This window comes from Macrobrachium rosenbergii, chromosome 17 (genome assembly GCF_040412425.1).
Source record: "Macrobrachium rosenbergii isolate ZJJX-2024 chromosome 17, ASM4041242v1, whole genome shotgun sequence".
Classification (NCBI taxonomy): Eukaryota; Metazoa; Arthropoda; class Malacostraca; order Decapoda; family Palaemonidae; genus Macrobrachium; species Macrobrachium rosenbergii.
Window position 1 is genome coordinate 22,795,765 of NC_089757.1, and position 18,930 is coordinate 22,814,694.

Below are 18,930 nucleotides of genomic sequence, written 5' to 3' on the forward strand. Positions count from 1 at the left end.
TTTGTCTTCCACAAATCTCCACCAATATCCAGCCTCTCATTTCATAATTCTTTTACAGGTAGGACTGGGTCTTCTTCATCATTATCTCATCTACAAATGGAACTTTTGTAATCTCGCTTACGATGTCATTTCTCTCTCTTTCCTGCCATCTAACTTCTTATATTCTTCTTAGAACTTTATTCTCAATTAGACAAAATCTTTAAATATAGCTTTCATTGTCATACCAAGATTCATTTCCATACAGTAATGCAGATCATGCTAGACTTATGTATAAACTTACTTTCATATACAATTTAAATATCAAATACTAAATTTAGCTAAAAAGGTCCACTCAAAAATGAATATGTTGAATAATATTTTAATTTCAAATAAGTTTAAATTAATTTCCAAATCTTATTCAGCATGTTCATTGTCTGAGTGACCCTTTTTAGTATTCCATTACATTTCAACTACAAAATAATCCTGTACTGGGTATACTGTTCACATTTATTTGAAAGATTCAACTTCATTTATTTGGTCTTCATCTAACGTTATTTCATTCCTTAGTAAACACTGTGTCCTCATTCCTTCTGTTTTTATTTTTTATTTAGATTTATTTTGAGTATACCATCTCTCTAGATAAAAGATGCATTCTATTAAGCAAGCTCTGAAAATCTTGTGGTGCTTCACAGATTAATATAGCATAATCTGCACATTCTATATCTAAGCCCTCTCTTCTATCTCCTACCACTTTTTCACATTATAAAATTTATGAAACGGGCAATCGGCACAGGTGAAAAATACTCTCTTTTAGAACATACACACACATATACACATACATACATACATACATATATATATATATATATATATATATATATATATATATATATATATATATATATATATATATATCGCATTTCGAAAAACATGTCCATATATATAAATATGCGGAGGAAAGGTAGAAAAAAAGATATTGGAAGCCCTCGTTATCAGTCCATTTCGAGTCGAGAAACAAATACGAAGGTCAACCACTTCGCCGGAAATATGACCTGGGTCGCAATGCATGCAAACGACTTGTGAGCACAAACAAAAAAAGGGAAGAAAAGCATCCACTAATGTTAATGGAACATGAACTCACGCCGGTATAACGAGATTAGCGACCGACAGGATTACCTTCCCTCTACCCCCTTCACGGGAGGCCCACTGGGACGCGCACTGACTTGCGCAAACACACAATGAGGAGGAGAAAAAAAAATGTTTTTCCTATGGTATGATATGAAAGCAAGAAGTGCAATATGCAGTACGTGAAATCATTTCTTTCTACTTTCACAAGTTATCGCCGTTAATAAATCGGTTTCACTAGCTAGAGGATCAAGGTTCAATTCTCTGCCGAGGACGGAGCAATTTTGGCATGTTACGGTAAACTTTGACTCAGTGAAACAAGAAGTGAATGATGTGCCTGGTATTTAATCGATTACAGTGCGTCGCAGCTAAAGTGGCAACGACCATGAGGATAGACAACTCTTCACAAAATACTTGCACAAAATCCGAAGGGTAAAGAATGCAAAAAATAAAAGTTTAAAATTATCACTGATCTTGGAAGGTTAAATCCCCAAATCTTTTTCTAAAGAGCAATTATCCGTTGGAATAAAACACCGACGACACCCTCCTTTTAGATTTAATAAAGGACAAGCGCATTAAATAAAAACGATGAATTACAACTTTTACAAGCATCACCCAAGGAAAAAATAAAAAAATTTTACTTGTAATTCATCTCGCATATACCCGCCCCCAAAAAAACAACCAGTTGTATAAGAAACTTTAGCAAAGGAAAAAAAAAAAGGAATGCGCAAATCCACAGAAATAAACATCATTAAGCTGGTGGCTTAAAATGTCATTTCCCTTTTTGACATATGAGAGGAGCTTAAACTCAATTCGCCAAATGAAACAAACTGAAATGCGACAGGGAACACACACCTTCTAGAGGTAATGGATTTTTGTTGCTTCTTTTATTTTATTTGATCTTTTCCTCTATCAAAGCAATTTGTCTAAGAACTTAACTTGTAAAGCAGACTCATTGAAATAAATTATTAGTTTTTTCCTAAGAAACGATAGGTGGAACGGGCTACCCAGTGCCCTTACCCTGCCCCAAACTGAAGAATGATGCCGGAGAAAACAATAAGAATAAGGACTCACGAAGAAAACTTTAGATTCTCCCATTGAAAAAGAGGTAGATGCCTTTTCTCACACAGGGGAAACGAAGACTTCCGAGCTTTCGTCTTTATTTCAGCATATACCTGAATCTTGAAATAAAGACGGAAGGTCGATAAGCAACCTTTCCTTGCTTCTGGGAGGACTAAGATTGATGACATTCACATAAATTCTGTGAGGTGTATCAAAATGGAGGATAAAGATCAGGCTATAAATTAATTGTTCCTGTAAACCACCAATTTAGCAGACGACTTCTCAAAGATAAACAGAACGGAAAATGTTACCTACGAGTGTTGAAGAAAAGTGAACAATAATTATTATTCAAAGATTTCATCAACCGGACATGGACAACATGCCGGAGCCACATTCCGTATCTAGAGAACAAAGAAGTGCGTCCGACGGTACAATTTTTATTCTGTCATTCTGAGCAGTTTGCTTTCCTTTGGATTTTAGTGCTCTCTTCCTCGTAAGGAGTTACGTATACCAAGGCCATAAATTATAGCTGCAGGAAGGAGGCTTCCAACTTCTGCCCTAGCCATTAGTCTTACTGGACAAACAGAACAGAATTACCTAGAGCTCTAACATTTTGTACATTCTTACTGACAAACGCTATGTGCATACAGGCATACATAGGCACAGTCGTACATAAAAATCACACACATGCAATATATATATATATATATATATATATATATATATATATATATATATATATATATATATATATATATATTATGTTGTGTTACTGATCCTAAAATCTTGAGATACCATCTCGTTTTCATCTTAAAAAAATTTATAAATTTAGTTTACTGAGGTCTTGAAATTTTAACAAAATAATGGATGGAGATAAAATGCAAGGTGACTGCCAAAAAATTTGAAATAACTTTCATAAATAGCTTTGGTTAATGAAATATAAAAAGAGGAAAATATTTGTGAAAAGAGGAAAGAGCCACTAATATCAGAATAAAAAGAAAGGCAGCGCTTAGCAGTAAATTTCTGTTTCTGAAGTGGAATCAATAAACAAGGAAACTTAGGTGGAAAACACAAGGTTAAGATGGAATTCAAACAGAGAAGATTTCAGCTGAAATTGAAATGACACCTCGTATACTCACTAGGCTACTTGGAAGAATAAGAAATGATGAAACAAAACCTACTGATTGGGAATTAGAAGTTACCGTTCAGATGATAACCATGGAAGGCGATGTACTTTCGTCTGTCGTAATAAAAAATATTCAGTGAGCTTATTCTTAATAAGCTGGAGAAATAAACAGATAAAAATAAAAAAAAACAAATCAGAGATGATCTATGAACCAAAAATCAGGGTAAGACCACGAAACCACATCGAGATGATTTTGGTGATTTGCGAATAAAAAAGCTATTATTAGAAGAATATTACAAGTCAGACGCAGGATCGAGTTAGAAATAATGAAATGTTACATTAACGGAAATCATTGAAGTTCCATATGCAGATAAGATGGCGATGAGGGTGAGGTGAGGATGGTTTGGACGTGTCCCTTGTACAACATCTGGAAGAACACTATTCGTTAGCGTCAGTTGGGCTCCTATGAACACCAGAAGAGTTGGAGGCCTCAGGCCTACTTCGATGACATGGTAGGCTGGAAATGAGTGGAGATTTATGGATGATAAAGTACAGACAAAGATATGAGAGGCGGATTTTTATAGAGGTCCGAAACGAAAATTAATTAAACTCCCAGGTGATTTCTCGACTTAACTGATGGATGATCCTTAGAGACCTAAGATCATACATACTACATCGACAGTTCTGTGAACTACCTTCCTCGGCGTTACAATATTTTATTAAGAAATTACTGCTTAACAATAGTATTTTTTTTTTTTATAAAAAAAATAATCTAACAGTCTGACAGAACAAAATGTTAGGTTCAAGTACGACAGAAGGCGAAATGGAGAGGGTGCTATCTTAACAACATATTTCATACCATAAAATTCCCTTCCTTAATTCCACCCCGTTTAATAAAACAGTTTTATCCATTCAACTGGTTTTTTAGACTAACGTCACAAAAACAACGGTTATTGATTTTTTCACTGAAAAGGAAGAGGAAAATGACTGTCTTATGAGATTAGCAACTAGGCATAAATTATTTCCAAATTTAATGCACTCTCGATTAGGAGAAACGATACAATGCTAGCTAAAGTAATTTTCCTCCACGAGAGATGTCTGCGATCGACCTTACTGGCGAGTCCTTCAGTTTAAAATGCAAATTACGTATATAAGATTGCCATTACCATAATCTTCGTTACTTGGCAAATCCTCAAATTTCTCAGGGCACTTGTCTGAGAGCTTCAAATCTCTCTCTCTCTCTCTCTCTCTCTCTCTCTCTCTCTCTCTCTCTCTCTCTCTCTCTCTCTCTCTCTCTCTCTCTCTACAAGGTATCAATAAGAGATGAAGGATAGACTGAGATGATCATCATGTAGAACTGGTCATTACTACCATTGGGTCATATTGGACAATGCATAAAACGAAAGATAAAAAAAAAAAATAAAAGATTGCGTCAAGGAAAGGTAGAATAAGTTACCTATGGATGAGAGTCCGATATGGAATTTCACGGAAAAGAGAATTTTCAAAATTAAAGACGAATCGCATAGAATATAAAACCGAAATCACACTAAACTTTGCTAAGGACCACCTGGAAAAAGATTATATTCGTGACAAAGAAAATGCTCTAATATGTGAATGTTTATACTTGAAAGAAGACAAACTATAACTCTTGTTTCGTTTTAACAGGAGTTCTTGCATTCGTTTTTCAAGAAAAGGATCCATAAAAATTCATTTTTTGAACAACGTTTCACAATGATTCAATAATGACCTTGGTAATTAACACCACTGATTGTGATTACATACGAATATATTCTAAGCTGCTTTGAAAAAAGATTCTGAATCAAATAATTAGTCGGAAAGCATTAATTTGCTAACCTTTAAGGAGGAGGAATAAGCCTGCAAAAGTCAGTCATATCCTAATTTTCAGTCAACCATCGCTCACCACTGAGTCTACCAATTTCAAATTCAAGGTTACTTTACATGAACATAAAAACAGCATTTCCGCGACTAATTTAATGTTTCAACAATAACAACAACAGTCTACATCATTATCATCATCATAAAAATATTGCAATTGCAAGTATTACCTCTGTTATAATTTATATGTAATAGCAATAATTAAGAACTAACTTGCCATTTTGAACAGGTACACGAGCAAACAGGTTTACTGATAAGCTAATGGTTTTTTCTCTTTTTATTTCAGAAATTTCACTAAACAAAGATCAACCATAGAAAAAAATTATGGCGAGGTAAGTAAAAAGTAATCTAACTTGAATTACTTCTGTTAAACGAACCAGATTGTGTTCGCATGATACACTGCTCTGAGAAAATGATTGCAGTAAAGGATGAGTTTACATTCAAACACGCGCACACACATTCATACAAAAACGCACGCGCGCGCACGTACACACACACACACACACACATATATATATGTGGGTGTGTGTGTGTGCGTGAGTGTGTGTGTTTCTGTCTGTCTATCTGTCAGCTTATATAAAATTATTTTGGTAACTCTGCATGCAGATATATAAAATGGTCTACCGTTCCCATTTTCTCTTTATCTTTTCTCAGTTGTCATGTTTGCATAATCTACATATTTGTCACCTCTATGCATGTAAAAACAATTACTTATTTGCAAAGAGAGAGAGAGAGAGAGAGAGAGAGAGAGAGAGAGAGAGAGAGAGAGAGAGAGAGAGAGAATGTCAATAAGATATAGTGACAATATGCTGACAAGGGCAGGCTTAACTCATTACTTCCTATGTTATAACAAAAACATATTTTTATCTGTAAGAGAGAGAGAGAGAGAGAGAGAGAGAGAGAGAGAGAGAGAGAGAGAGAGAGAGAGAGAGAGAAATTTTAATAAGGCTTAAGTGATAATACCCTGACAGAGACAGGCTTACCTCGTTACTTCCTAAAATACTGAGTCAAACACAATTAAGACCTAGGAATTTTGCACGTGGCAACTTTCAAGTCGTTTTTCCAGTCATGTTTTGAATTTAAATATTAATAACCTTATAATCAGCTTCTCGTTGTCCCAGTGCCACCGAGCCATATCGATAACTCAATTTTACCATAAGCTTTAGCAATCCTCAATAGTTTCTTTGGTACACACAAACGACTCAATCAGAGAGTTCTAACAAAAACTGAAGTGATAAGGAAAACACTATTGTAAGTGAAATGCTAACGAGAGAGAGAGAGAGAGAGAGAGAGAGAGAGGCTTCATTTCGCCCAATAAGTCTTTTTAATACACCCCGGGGGATAGATCCAAGCATGCAACGCAAATCGTGGCTCGAAGTGGGCCATTCCGAAATTTTAGTATTCCTGGCACGGGGCTATTTCATAAGCGTCCCTTATACATTAAGCTCATGTAACCCAACGTTTCCTGGGTATCTACGCTTTTTCTGTTTCAGTGAGTTGCTATTTGATTGTAACTGAAATTTTGTTTCCAGATACCCGACAGGAGATTGTTCTTTATCTATAAGCCTTGAACATGGTTATTCTAGATTTTCAGTTATTAACTTTTGTATTTTATGGTTCTCCGTGTATAATGTTATCGACATATGAATGGCACGCTATAGAGAGAGAGAGAGAGAGAGAGAGAGAGAGAGAGAGAGAGAGAGAGAGAGAGAGAGAGAGAGAGAGAATTATAACCACACGCGCCCCAGAAGATGCATATCATAGAAGTCATATGTTCATTTCCGGAATGGCCGCATATGAACGCAGTGTATGGTCGTTTTCCCTGGACCTAGAACACCCACACCCACACCTCACCCAAACACCTACCCACCCACCCACCCACACACGAACATACCCTAGCGCGAACAAAGTATTTCTCGTTTGTCTGCTGCTTGATAATATATCAACCCGAACGACCCATAAATACACAGCCTATTTTATTTCTCACCAAAGGAAAATTCGAATTTTTAACAAAAGGGAAACGAACTATTTTCGAATAGAGAAGGCAAGAAAGTTCCGGAAAAGATGCCTAAATAATTTTCAGATGCAATATACTCGGAAATATAATTCATGCCTTTCCCATGATCCGTAATGTGAGGGCAGAGGGCGGTTGTTACTGATCCACCATTAATGAGATCATCAGAAAGATCATCACAGGAGACGCATTATCTCAGCGTCATTATATTGCACATCAGGATGGAGTTACTTGGTTCATCAATTTTGTTTAAATATTATGAAATCGTGATTGTCATCACATGATCAAAAGAACACTGTCAACGAATATTTTTTTTTTTGGTTGAGAATATCAAAATAAAGACAGGTTACTCTTAATACATATTTCCTTGCTTATTTTTGGGAAATGCCTTTCGTATATGAAGGAGTAAATTTACTGCACTTATTATAAAAACAAAGTAAAAAATGCGCCGAAGTTTCTTCGGCGCAATCGAGTTTTCTGTACACAGCATAATCAAGGCCACCGAAAATAGACCTATCTTTCGGTAGTATCGGTATAATGTTGTATGAGCCGCGGCCCACAAAACTTTAACCACGGCCCGGTGGTGGCCTATCCTATATCGTTGCCAGAAGCACAATTATGGCTAACTTTAACCTTAAATAAAATAAAGACTACTGAGGCTGGAGGGCTGCAATTTGATATGTTTGATGATTGGAGGGTGGATGATCAACATACCAATTTGCAGCTCTCTAGCCTCAGTAGTTTTTAAGAGCTGAGGACGGACAGAAAAAGTGCGGACAGACAAAAGTGCGGACGGACAAATAAAGCCGGCACAGTAGTTTTTTTTTACAGGAAACTAAAAAACAGAAGTGAGGAAGAAAAAAGTATCCGACAATCTTCGGCAAAATATGTTAAATGTTGCTACCAAGACATCATTTTACCCGATTTTTAATAATCTCATTCAGAAATGAAGCGAAAGTTCAAGACAGACCGCTTTAAAGACCAAGATGATAAAATCCCTCTTTTCAACAAATTAAATATAATATTCAGTTGCGGCAACAAAAGAGTGTCTGCTTTGAAAACAAAGTAAGTTGGCTCAGTCGTAAAAACGTCATCACAATTAGCTCATTATTGCAGAAAATGAGACTAAGATGCATAGCCTGAGCTATGTAGAAATGAAGGTCAGTTCCAAAACCAACACTTGACAACTTATGCACACACTTACAGGAACTTGTTTATGAAGAAAAAGATTTTTATTTCTTAAACAAGATTTTTTAATATTCTCCTTTAACGAAGAATATCCCAAAAGAAACTTTTAGAAAAAGAACAATAGTTTGGGTGCTCAGGATATCATCTTAGATAAACGAATCTGAGGCTGACAGAACAACGTACACCTCTTGGAAGGTTTTCGTTGCAGTGAATTGGTTAAGAGGGAGGGAGGAAGAGAGAGAGAGAGAGAGAGAGAGAGAGATGGAGTCCTTTTCACAAACTCCTTCTGAAACTCGTCGACGTTGACACATCTTTTGTTTCTTAAGTGCTTCAACAAACAGTCCTTGTATACAGAAAGACAAACGGAGAAATAGGGATGGATAAACTTTACAATACTTTTGGAAAGGACTGCAGTATGGTTGGTGTGATAGAGATACAACATAATTAGCCTAAACACACACACACATACATACGTGTATATGTGTGCATGTGTATATATTTATATATATATATATATATATATATATATATATATATATATATATATATATATATATATATATATATATATATATATATATATCTGAATATAAAAATCTGAATATATCGACAGTCCGGGACCAGAATTTTCAGTTTATTTCCGTCCGTCAAACTCTTTTTATTTATCAATCTATAATTTAATTCTGAAAGTAACGTGACGCATAACATACCCCTGGTTCCAGCATGGTTATTGCCCGATAAACACGGATATATCCCATTCGCCTATTCCATTTGTTTGTCTGAATTTGTTTGTCAAAATATTTCGCAGGTGGTGCTCTGACGTCACTCCCCAGGACCATACGCGAATGGTTCGTGTATTCGATTAAAACTGCATACAGCTTCATAATTACTGAAGCCAAATTTGACGAAAACTATGCCAATGCAGTCACGAGAATAATGAAATACAGAAAATATGAAAGTAAATATTAATATTCGTGCATATATCACTGGGCAGCACACACACACAAAGAAGTAATTTAATCTATAACTAATTAATTTATTAACATGACGTATATGGAAAATTTCAGATTAGATGCAAAAGGTTTAAAATGTTACTTTGTGTCTTGAAAAACCAAGAGAAAAAGGGGAGTGCTTTGTATATGTCAAATTGCATTCTCATTTTTTTCTCATTACGGCAAACTTCGTTTCAAGTACAAGGATAATGATCTTGATTTTAACAAAAAACAAAAAACAAAAAATCGCCTACTAAACGTACTTACTGATCAACTGAACGTTTTGGGGAAGATGACAAGAGTTCTACTAATTTGATAAATTCATGTTACAATCATTCTTAATAAAATTTAGATTACGCCTGTATGCTTACACAATTCGTTGTCCTATATAGTAATGTCATATATTACTCAGGAATCTCTTAATCCTTTCCAAGTTCTCTTCGTCTGTTTCATTTCTAACCTCCCCTCAATCGACCTCGAAGTTATGAAGTACCACAGATAAATAAATGAACGAATGAGTAACCAAACATCAATTCTTAACGGTACTAACAGTGACGAATAAACACAATGACTTCGTGGAATTTTTGTGATGATTTCTCGATTTTAACTGTATCTCCTCTCTCTCTCTCTCTCTCTCTCTCTCTCTCTCTCTCTCTCTCTCCTCCTCCTCCTCCTCCTCCTCCTCCTCCTCCTCCTCCTTCCCGCTTTTTAGCACGTCAATCTTTTAATGGCAGGAGAACATTACCAACGACAAGAAACTGTTAAAAATGAAGGGAGAATTACTATTGCATATCCTTACCCAGACCATTCCTGAGTGGTCTTTGTGGCCCGTGCTTTGCTCTAATATCAGGAGGGTCAAGTAATAATAGTAATTAAGGGTATTATCTGAGGGGGACTGGTATTAGTGCAAGGACAGCATGGTATGCCACAGAAAACCTGACAACAACATTTGACTCAAGTCATCTGAATATCTGTTAAATTACTACTATTGCGAAGTCTGGTGATATCACTACTGCCACCACTATTAATAGTAATAATTCTAAAAACAACAGTAACAATAATAGAATTAAAAAAAAAACACTTATTCAGAAGACTAATTAGGTTAAAAACCAAAGCTTCCCATCACCCTGAGAGAGAGCCCTATAGCCATGTCCCAGTTAAACATAAAGGGGAAGTACCGCTCCAGCTTTACTGGAGAAGATCCCCAGCATATATACCCGGAGGCGGACAGCCTTTTCTGGTACGAGGAAAATTGTTTATCCGGACACATCCGGTTTTTTCGTTCTTACTTTCCTTTTTTCTTTAAGTCACTCATGCTTACTTCAGACTCAATCACTATGAGTGATTTGTTCTGTTGAGAGAGAGAGAGAGAGAGAGAGAGAGAGAGAGAGAGAGAGAGAGAGAGAGAGAGAGAGAGTTAATATGGATAACTTTATATACAATAAATGTACTTTTTTTTATATTTTGTCTTTTTGTATCAGAATTATGAATGAATAAGATAATGTAGTACCAATAACATTCAACTTTTAAATAAGTATATGTGTATGTACGCATTATACATACATACATACATACATGCACACATATATACACATATATATAATCATCATATATAAGCTGTTTTCCCTAGTATGGGGTGACTCTAAGGAAAAACATTTAAAAATAATTACTACTACATTCATCTTTTGAGAGAGAGAGAGAGAGAGAGAGAGAGAGAGAGAGAGAGAGAGAGAGAGAGATTCTGCTTGACTTCATAATCACAACAATCGCTGGGGCGAAATGAACTATGGGAAAAGATCGCCAAGTATAAAATCCCGAAAGAAAACTTTTAGTGAAATTACCCGAAGCGGATCATATGCCTTTAGGCCTAACCGCCGAGGGAGCAGCAGCGGATGTCACATTTTTTATTTACCGCGATAAATTATTAGGGTACTCTTTTTTTTTGAATGACACTGTGATTACAATTTCCCCTGTTTTCCTTATTCTGCGTAGGTATCTGATATCAAGCCCTTGTATGTTATGAACTAATTACTAACCTCAAACTTAACTGTAAATTCCAAGGAAATGCTCTCACAGCATAAATGACTGTCATTATTATTATAATTATTACTATTTAGGAAGGCGTACCTCTTGTATACATTATTCATTCAAAACTATGGCTGCTGCAGCCGAATTAAATCTATAATGATACAGCAATAATTATTACAACTGTTATCATAACAAATGTAACTACGGTAGTTACTGATATGACAAATCACATATGCCATAATCTTTGTTTCCTCTTCGCAAACTTCTTGTGAAGAAAAGAATAATTAAAAGGGGTAAAATGAAAAATAAAACCACAATATGAAAAATACCAATAAAGTAATATTTTATATCTTATTATAAAATACTTGAGAAAATTATCTAGATATTATTAATGAGTTCCAACTGGAGACTAATGATCTGTATCGTGCGACTGTGTAATTTATTCATGACGAGGGAGTAAACGAATTCCCCATAAGAGCCAAGACCTCACTAAACAAAAACACGTCATAAACACGTCTGGCTGTCCGTTCGTCCTTGTCTGACAGAGTCGCCTTTATGGACCACAAGACCCGGCGAAAAAGTTGGGATCAAATCCTGCAGTTTGCAGCATGTTGCGACGAATATGAAGCTGCAATTCGTTTTCATTCGTTTAGTTCCCCGTTTTAGAACCTGCAACACTACTATGAAACAGAAAGCAATTAACTTTCGGGAGCCACATTGCTTTTCTGATATCACCCCTACAATTCGACGCCTGAAGTGTTGGGCAACATCGAGGGTAATGTTAGGCAGCAGCTGCAATGGTAAGTAATTACAATCCTAAATGTAACGAAAATTTGTTCTGACATAGGTATTTTATTAAGATACAAGTAAAAATGCGCAGAAGTTTCTTCGACGCAATCGAGTTTTCTGTGCAGCGTAGACACCAAAAATCGATCTACCTTTTGGTGGTCTCGGTATAAGGCTGTATGAGCCGCGGCCCATGACACTTTAACCATGGCCCGGTGGTGGCCTGTCCTATATAGTTGCCAGACGCACGATTATGGCTAAATTTAACCTTTGATAAAACAAATACAACCGAGGATAGAGGGCTGCAATTTGGTATGTTTGATGATTGGAGGGTGGATGATCAACATACTAATTTGCAGCCCTCTAGCCTCAGGATTTTTTAAGATCTGAGGGCGGACTGAAGAAGTGCGGAGAGAAAAAGTGCGGACGGACTGACGAAGCCGGCACAATAGTTTTCTTCTACAGAAAACTAAAACGCAACAAAAAAACTTGGCGTAAGAGTTAATTGGTTTTCGATTGAAATTATTACCAAACATCCAACAATACCTCCATAGCGCAACCTAATTGTTTATCATAAATTACCTGAGACGACGTTCCACCAGGTCTGAGGTAACTCAAAATGATAATAATAAAAATAAATGTCGCAATTCGTGACCTTTGTTAAAATCATTTCAGCTGATGCCGGTGACTTTATTAAGAAATTTCTAATTCTAGTTTTGCCACGACATGATCACGAGATTTGCTTCCCACGAGCGATTCTTCCACATCGGTGCTGTTGTTCATCTTCCCGTGGGAAAAAAAAAAAAAAATCTGATCCAAGAGTCCATCAGCCTTCAAGAGTCGTATTGAATCCTTTCTGCCTAGAACGCAAAGAAGCTCTTTCCCCGAAAATGCTTTAATGGAGGCGTGGGAATTTTTGACTAATCTATGAAGGGCACCAATTTTTCATGTCGTTATTCCAACTCACATGAATATAAGGTTCAGACTCAAGATTGTGGAAGGCTGCACAAAATTTCGAAACACTGGACCTTTTTAGACGAAAACAAACACGTTTACACATATCACTGTACCCAGCTAGACAACTTTTCATTTACTTATTTGACACAAATATAAAAACGTAAACCCATATAAACATACTATATCTAACTATCTCTCTCTCTCTCTCTCTCTCTCTCTCTCTCTCTCTCTCTCTCTCTCTCTCTCTCTCTCTCTCTCTATATATATATATATATATATATATATATATATATATATATATATATATATATATATATATATATATATATATATATATATATATATAAATATAAATATAAATATAAATATAAATATACATACATACATATATACATATATATATATTATATATACAGTGTATATTATATATACATACATAAACTAATTGATTGATTCATGGGTCCTTGCAGTCAACTGGTTTCTTTGCACTCACCTCAGTAACAACCAGACCCTTAGTATTTCTGTTAACCTAAACAATGAATTTCTACCTGAGTTTTGGTCGGTTGGAGTATAACTATACCTGAGAGAAGTTTGACATGAGGTTAGTTTAAGTAATGAGAGGAGTTCTCTCTTTACCTCGAGGCTAGCAATCTTACCCCCACAAAACTTGCTAAGGACCGTAAGGTTATATTCCCTGAGATCCAGTCTCTAAGGGGAAAGGGGTATACGTAATATAAGTTTATGTATACATATTCATATACATACAGAGATGTATATACATACATACATACATACTTACATTCATACATACATACATACATACATACATACATACATACATACATACATACATACATATATATATATATATATATATTATATATATATATATATATATATATATATATATATATATATATATATATATATATATAAATGGCGCGTGTGTTTTTGTATATGTGGCTGTGAGTGGTTATCCCATTCAAGGTATGTAAATTTTCCAGCATAAAAGTGTACAGCCCTCACAAATAATTATTAGTTTTGCAAACGTCTCAGAATCAGAAGATCTGGATTTCAACAAACATGAAAGGAACGGTTGGTCTAAACAACTCTCGCGGTGATTAACTTTCACAAAGCTAACGACAAAACTTTGCGGTCAGAGCCGCTTTAACTTTTACAGAAGACGAAGACAGAAGACTTTCAGACAACAGAATATTGTTCCAAGCAATGGGAAACACTGAAAGATAATAATGACGTTCAATATAGCATGATATTCTTAGCTGTTATTCCCTTGATTACATAAAAAGCCCATTTAGTATCATTTACTATTTTCCTTGTCGCCACAAGAGAAGAGCTTCCGTCCCCTAGCCTTACAGACATTAGAAGTGTCTTCTTCACTTTAGGCATGATTAATCAGGCGCACAACGACAGACAAAAATGAAAATGTCTGAAAACTGTATTCACGCACATCCTAATTTTTTTTGCTTTCAAACGAAAAACTAATTTCCATTCTTTAAAAGCATAAAAATTTTTCTTCTTGCAAATGAAAAATATTGCAATTTTTATTGTATAAAAACAACCACTTTCATTGGATTTTATTGCTCTAAAAGAGAAAAATGATAAAAGGTCATTTTTCCTATTATAATAATTGCACATCTGGCGACAGAGGAAGCCGATTAGGAATCCTCTTAATCTAAAGGCTAATCCCAATGAATGGAGAGAGAGAGAGAGAGAGAGAGAGAGAGAGAGAGAGAGAGAGAGAGAGAGAGAGAGACAGGGTTGCAAAAAATAAAAAGATAATAACTGATGGAGCCATTACGAAAGAACCATTTGGCAAATAAGTACTTCTCTCCCTTAGAATGTCCCAGTAAAGAAGACAAACATTGACAAACATCATGTCGATACAAACAGACCAGACAACCATAAACAAAACAAAAAAACTCCTACACAAAGCACGACGATGAAAACTGTAAAAATACAATCGTTAAGAGTACGAGAAATGTAACAAAAAAGGCAAAGGAATAAATAAAATATGGAAAAGACGCCAAAAGCATTTTTACGCTAAGCTTCGCGGATCTGGCCGGAAGCAGGAGGAAAAGTTAGCCCGGTAAATAAAAAAAAGTCTGGTTACCGACAGTCCTCCGGGTTTTTTGAAATACAAAAAAGATGTCGTGGAAATAAATAGATAGAGGAAAATATCTAGGCACCCAATTTCATTTATTTGTTGAGAAGTAATCGGACAAATAAATATGCTGACACCCAAATTATTCAATAAAATAGTTAAACATAACATATAAATGGTTGAACAAACAATTATATACAATTTTAAAAGTATATTAATGTATATCTTTGTATATATATGCATGTAGCCTTCACAGCGTTACACTCGTCCCGTCTTGAAAAACAAGAACCGCTTTCTTAGGTTGAAAGGACCAGTTATGAAGCCGCTGTACCACAAAGTGCTCTTTTAAAACACTTAAACCCATTGGTCGTTTCAACGACAGTAACACGTTGACAACTCCGCAACCGGCCCCGCCTCCGCCCCCGCCCCACCGCCATTTCCAGGTAAAAATAAAAACAAGGCGAAATCTAACATTATCACTGTTACCAACAAACCAAAGACAGAAACAAAACTAAAACATTGCCTCAAGCAATAAAAAGGAACTAACTTAAAATAGGGCATTTGGACACAATAATGGCTGAATAACCCGTTACGACATGCAGGGTTTATATAATATAGTTGACTTAGGAATTATCTTAGCTTTTTTTTCAGTATAAAAAAAAAGTAATTGTAAAACTCTACACAAAATCTTGCTTAAACAGGGTGGCTATTATCATTATAGTTCGCAGAGATCTTGAAGCTTAAAAATTAAAAGAAATATTAATCTTATTCCATGGCAAAGCAAGTTATCGAAGACGTTAATTAATATAATCATGGTTAGGCAAAATTCTAAATGAATACAAAATGTCCACTTAAGCAGATCAAAGAACACTGACACGAAAATATAATATTCAACTACACACACACACACACACACACAGAAAGAGAGAGAGAGAGAGAGAGAGAGAGAGAGAGAGAGAACGTTCTCTGTCCCGTAGCAACATGCATCAAGCAGATGGCTCATCAGAGCTAAGGCCTATTTTTTGCGACAAAAAGTCCCCCATAAATATCTCCCTAAAATCTCTGTAATATTCATGTTTTGTGTCAAATTTTCTTTATTTAGTTTGATAAGCTCATACTGAATGCTTATCAACTGTTACGTATTTACAATCAAAAGGTTTACAGAATCGTGTAAATTAAAAACTAAGGTCAGTCTTAAAATCGAAACAAATCAAATATTTATTTATTGACAACGAAAAGCAAATAAATATTCAACGTATTCCTGTTCATTCTAACAGCTTGAATTGCGACTGTAATAATGGCAGTATAATTCTGAGATTGGAATTTCCTCATATACGTATCAATATTGAGCTTTAATTTCAGTTATAAATTGCTATAGTCTTGACACTGGCAACTGAATCGAAATTTAATTTCTTAATTATTACAAATTAGTTGCAACATCACGAATTCTATAACCTGAGAGTTTCGCTTTTAAAATATGCATGCATTTCTTTTAGGAGAACTCGTGAGAGGAACCCCAAAATTGGTACTTGGTAACAGAGCAACTCTAAAGCTGACCTGGGCGAACAAGGGTTGGGTGGAATCCAGAAGGGAAAGGATCTGTCTCAAGACAGACAGAGAGAGAGAGAGAGAGAGAGAGAGAGAGAGAGAGAGAGAGAGAGAGAGAGAGAGAGAACATTCCCAGAAGAATAAATACTTATTCAGCTCCTGTCTAATCCACATGTACAATATAACGTAAAAGTTCATGCATATTTGTGTACATGCGCGTGCTTCTGCCTAAGTAGAAAAAATAGACCACTACCTTCAAAAACCAAAAGGGCGCTTCCAAGAAATGTCACCTTCCACCTTTCAGAACAGCACCATCCTTTTCGCCGAGTTATCTGAAAACTTTCTTTAATCCCGCACGCCCTGGCACTTCAATTTACAATCTTATTTACGTGCATTTCTAAGAATATTCAGTACATTGTGGGCATAAATAAAAGGCGTTAACACTGCAGTGAAAAGGAGAGACGCAATCCCAGAATGTAGTCGTGTGTCGATGGAGTGAGTATTGTGAAGAATTCTGGAGAGTGGAAAGTAAGATAGACAAAGATGAATGACGCAAGAAGGAAAGGGTCAATATATATATATATATATATATATATATATATATATATATATATATATATATATATATATATATATATATATATATTACCTTGCAGTTTGGTGTACTTATAATGGTTTTGTTGGATAATTACAACATTTTACCCGTTTTTTTAACTAGACGAAAAGTGGAAAGAGAAAAATTCCCCCACTTATAATCAGTTACAGCTGAGTAATGCCAAATATAGATATATATATATATATATATATATATATATATATATATATATACATACATACATACAGTGTGTGTGTCTGCCTCTATGTTTGTCTATGCAGTGTGTAACTGCTAACACGGAAATCACTACATAATATAAAATATGAAACAGAAGTGCATGATCTTCCACCATTACTCTACGAAATTCCCAAGCAAATTGCATAAAACAGAAGAAAAAAAATACAAAAACGACTAGGATTTACGAAAATCAACTCAGATTGAAGCAATATAACATCATTTTAGTGCATGCAACGTCATTACACTGAGACTGACCTTCAGAATTTACCTGGGTACTGGATTAACAAAGGAATTGCTGAGGACATTGACAAGAATTACTGATAAATTTTTAGTTTCTCTCAAATCTACTCAGAACATTTTGCGAAATGGGTATTATACACTTGGATTTAAATTGCTGTTTTGATTTGCAGAAGTATTTATGCAGATTCTAAGAGTTTTCTATATAAAATATTACTTCACCTTATTATTATACTACTAGGGGACCAGTTAATTCTATGTGATTTTTCACTTGCGTGTACAAAAAGACCGTAATTCTTCTGACCAGTTCGAATTGAATATTTATGTTAATTTATTCTGACAATTAATTCCTCACTAGTCTGGCCTAACTAGAATGAATCACTGACCTTTATTAGCAATGTTGCAACTCTGTTATGGGACATCGGTTACATGCAGTTTTTTTAGTGTTCTTCTATGAAGATAAAATTTACACTGAATTAATAAAGACACAAAATGAAAATATTAATATATTAATATGAATATAGTATCAGGTCTACATACCACTGACCCATTTCAGCCACAGATATGTAAAGGATATTTAAGAGAAATAATCAAAGATTAGCCTCCCATGTGGTTGCATATTCCTTTAATCTTAATTGGTTTTTGTGAAACAGAGTCGTGTTTATATATGTGTGTGTGTGTGTATGTGTGTGTGTGTGAATATATATATATATATATATATATATATATATATATATATATATATATATATATATATATATATATATATATATTATTTATATACTCTCAAGATTTCGATATCGTAATATTTGTAGTATCAATTTCCAATGAAATAATTTTAAAATATAGGGAGTAATGAAATGGTTTTTCAGGAACTCATGTTCAAAATCATTAGCATATCTTCAAGATGAGCGTGTTCACGTAACTGGGTGAGAGAGAGAGAGAGAGAGAGAGAGAGAGAGAGAGAGAGAGAGAGAGAGAGAGAGAGAGAGAGAGAGAGAGATTAATATATGCTTTAAATATTTTTGCCGGGATTGA

The 18,930-nt window shown here is 35.0% G+C and overlaps 1 protein-coding gene across 1 annotated transcript in view; it reads left to right on the forward strand.

Moving 5' to 3' along the window:
• The window catches only part of nwk (nervous wreck), a 330,585-nt gene that overhangs the window by 130,124 nt on the left and 181,531 nt on the right, over positions 1 to 18,930 (forward strand). The window contains 1 exon segment of the mRNA XM_067119697.1: positions 5,475 to 5,520. Within this exon segment, the coding sequence (XP_066975798.1) occupies positions 5,475 to 5,520 (46 nt within the window).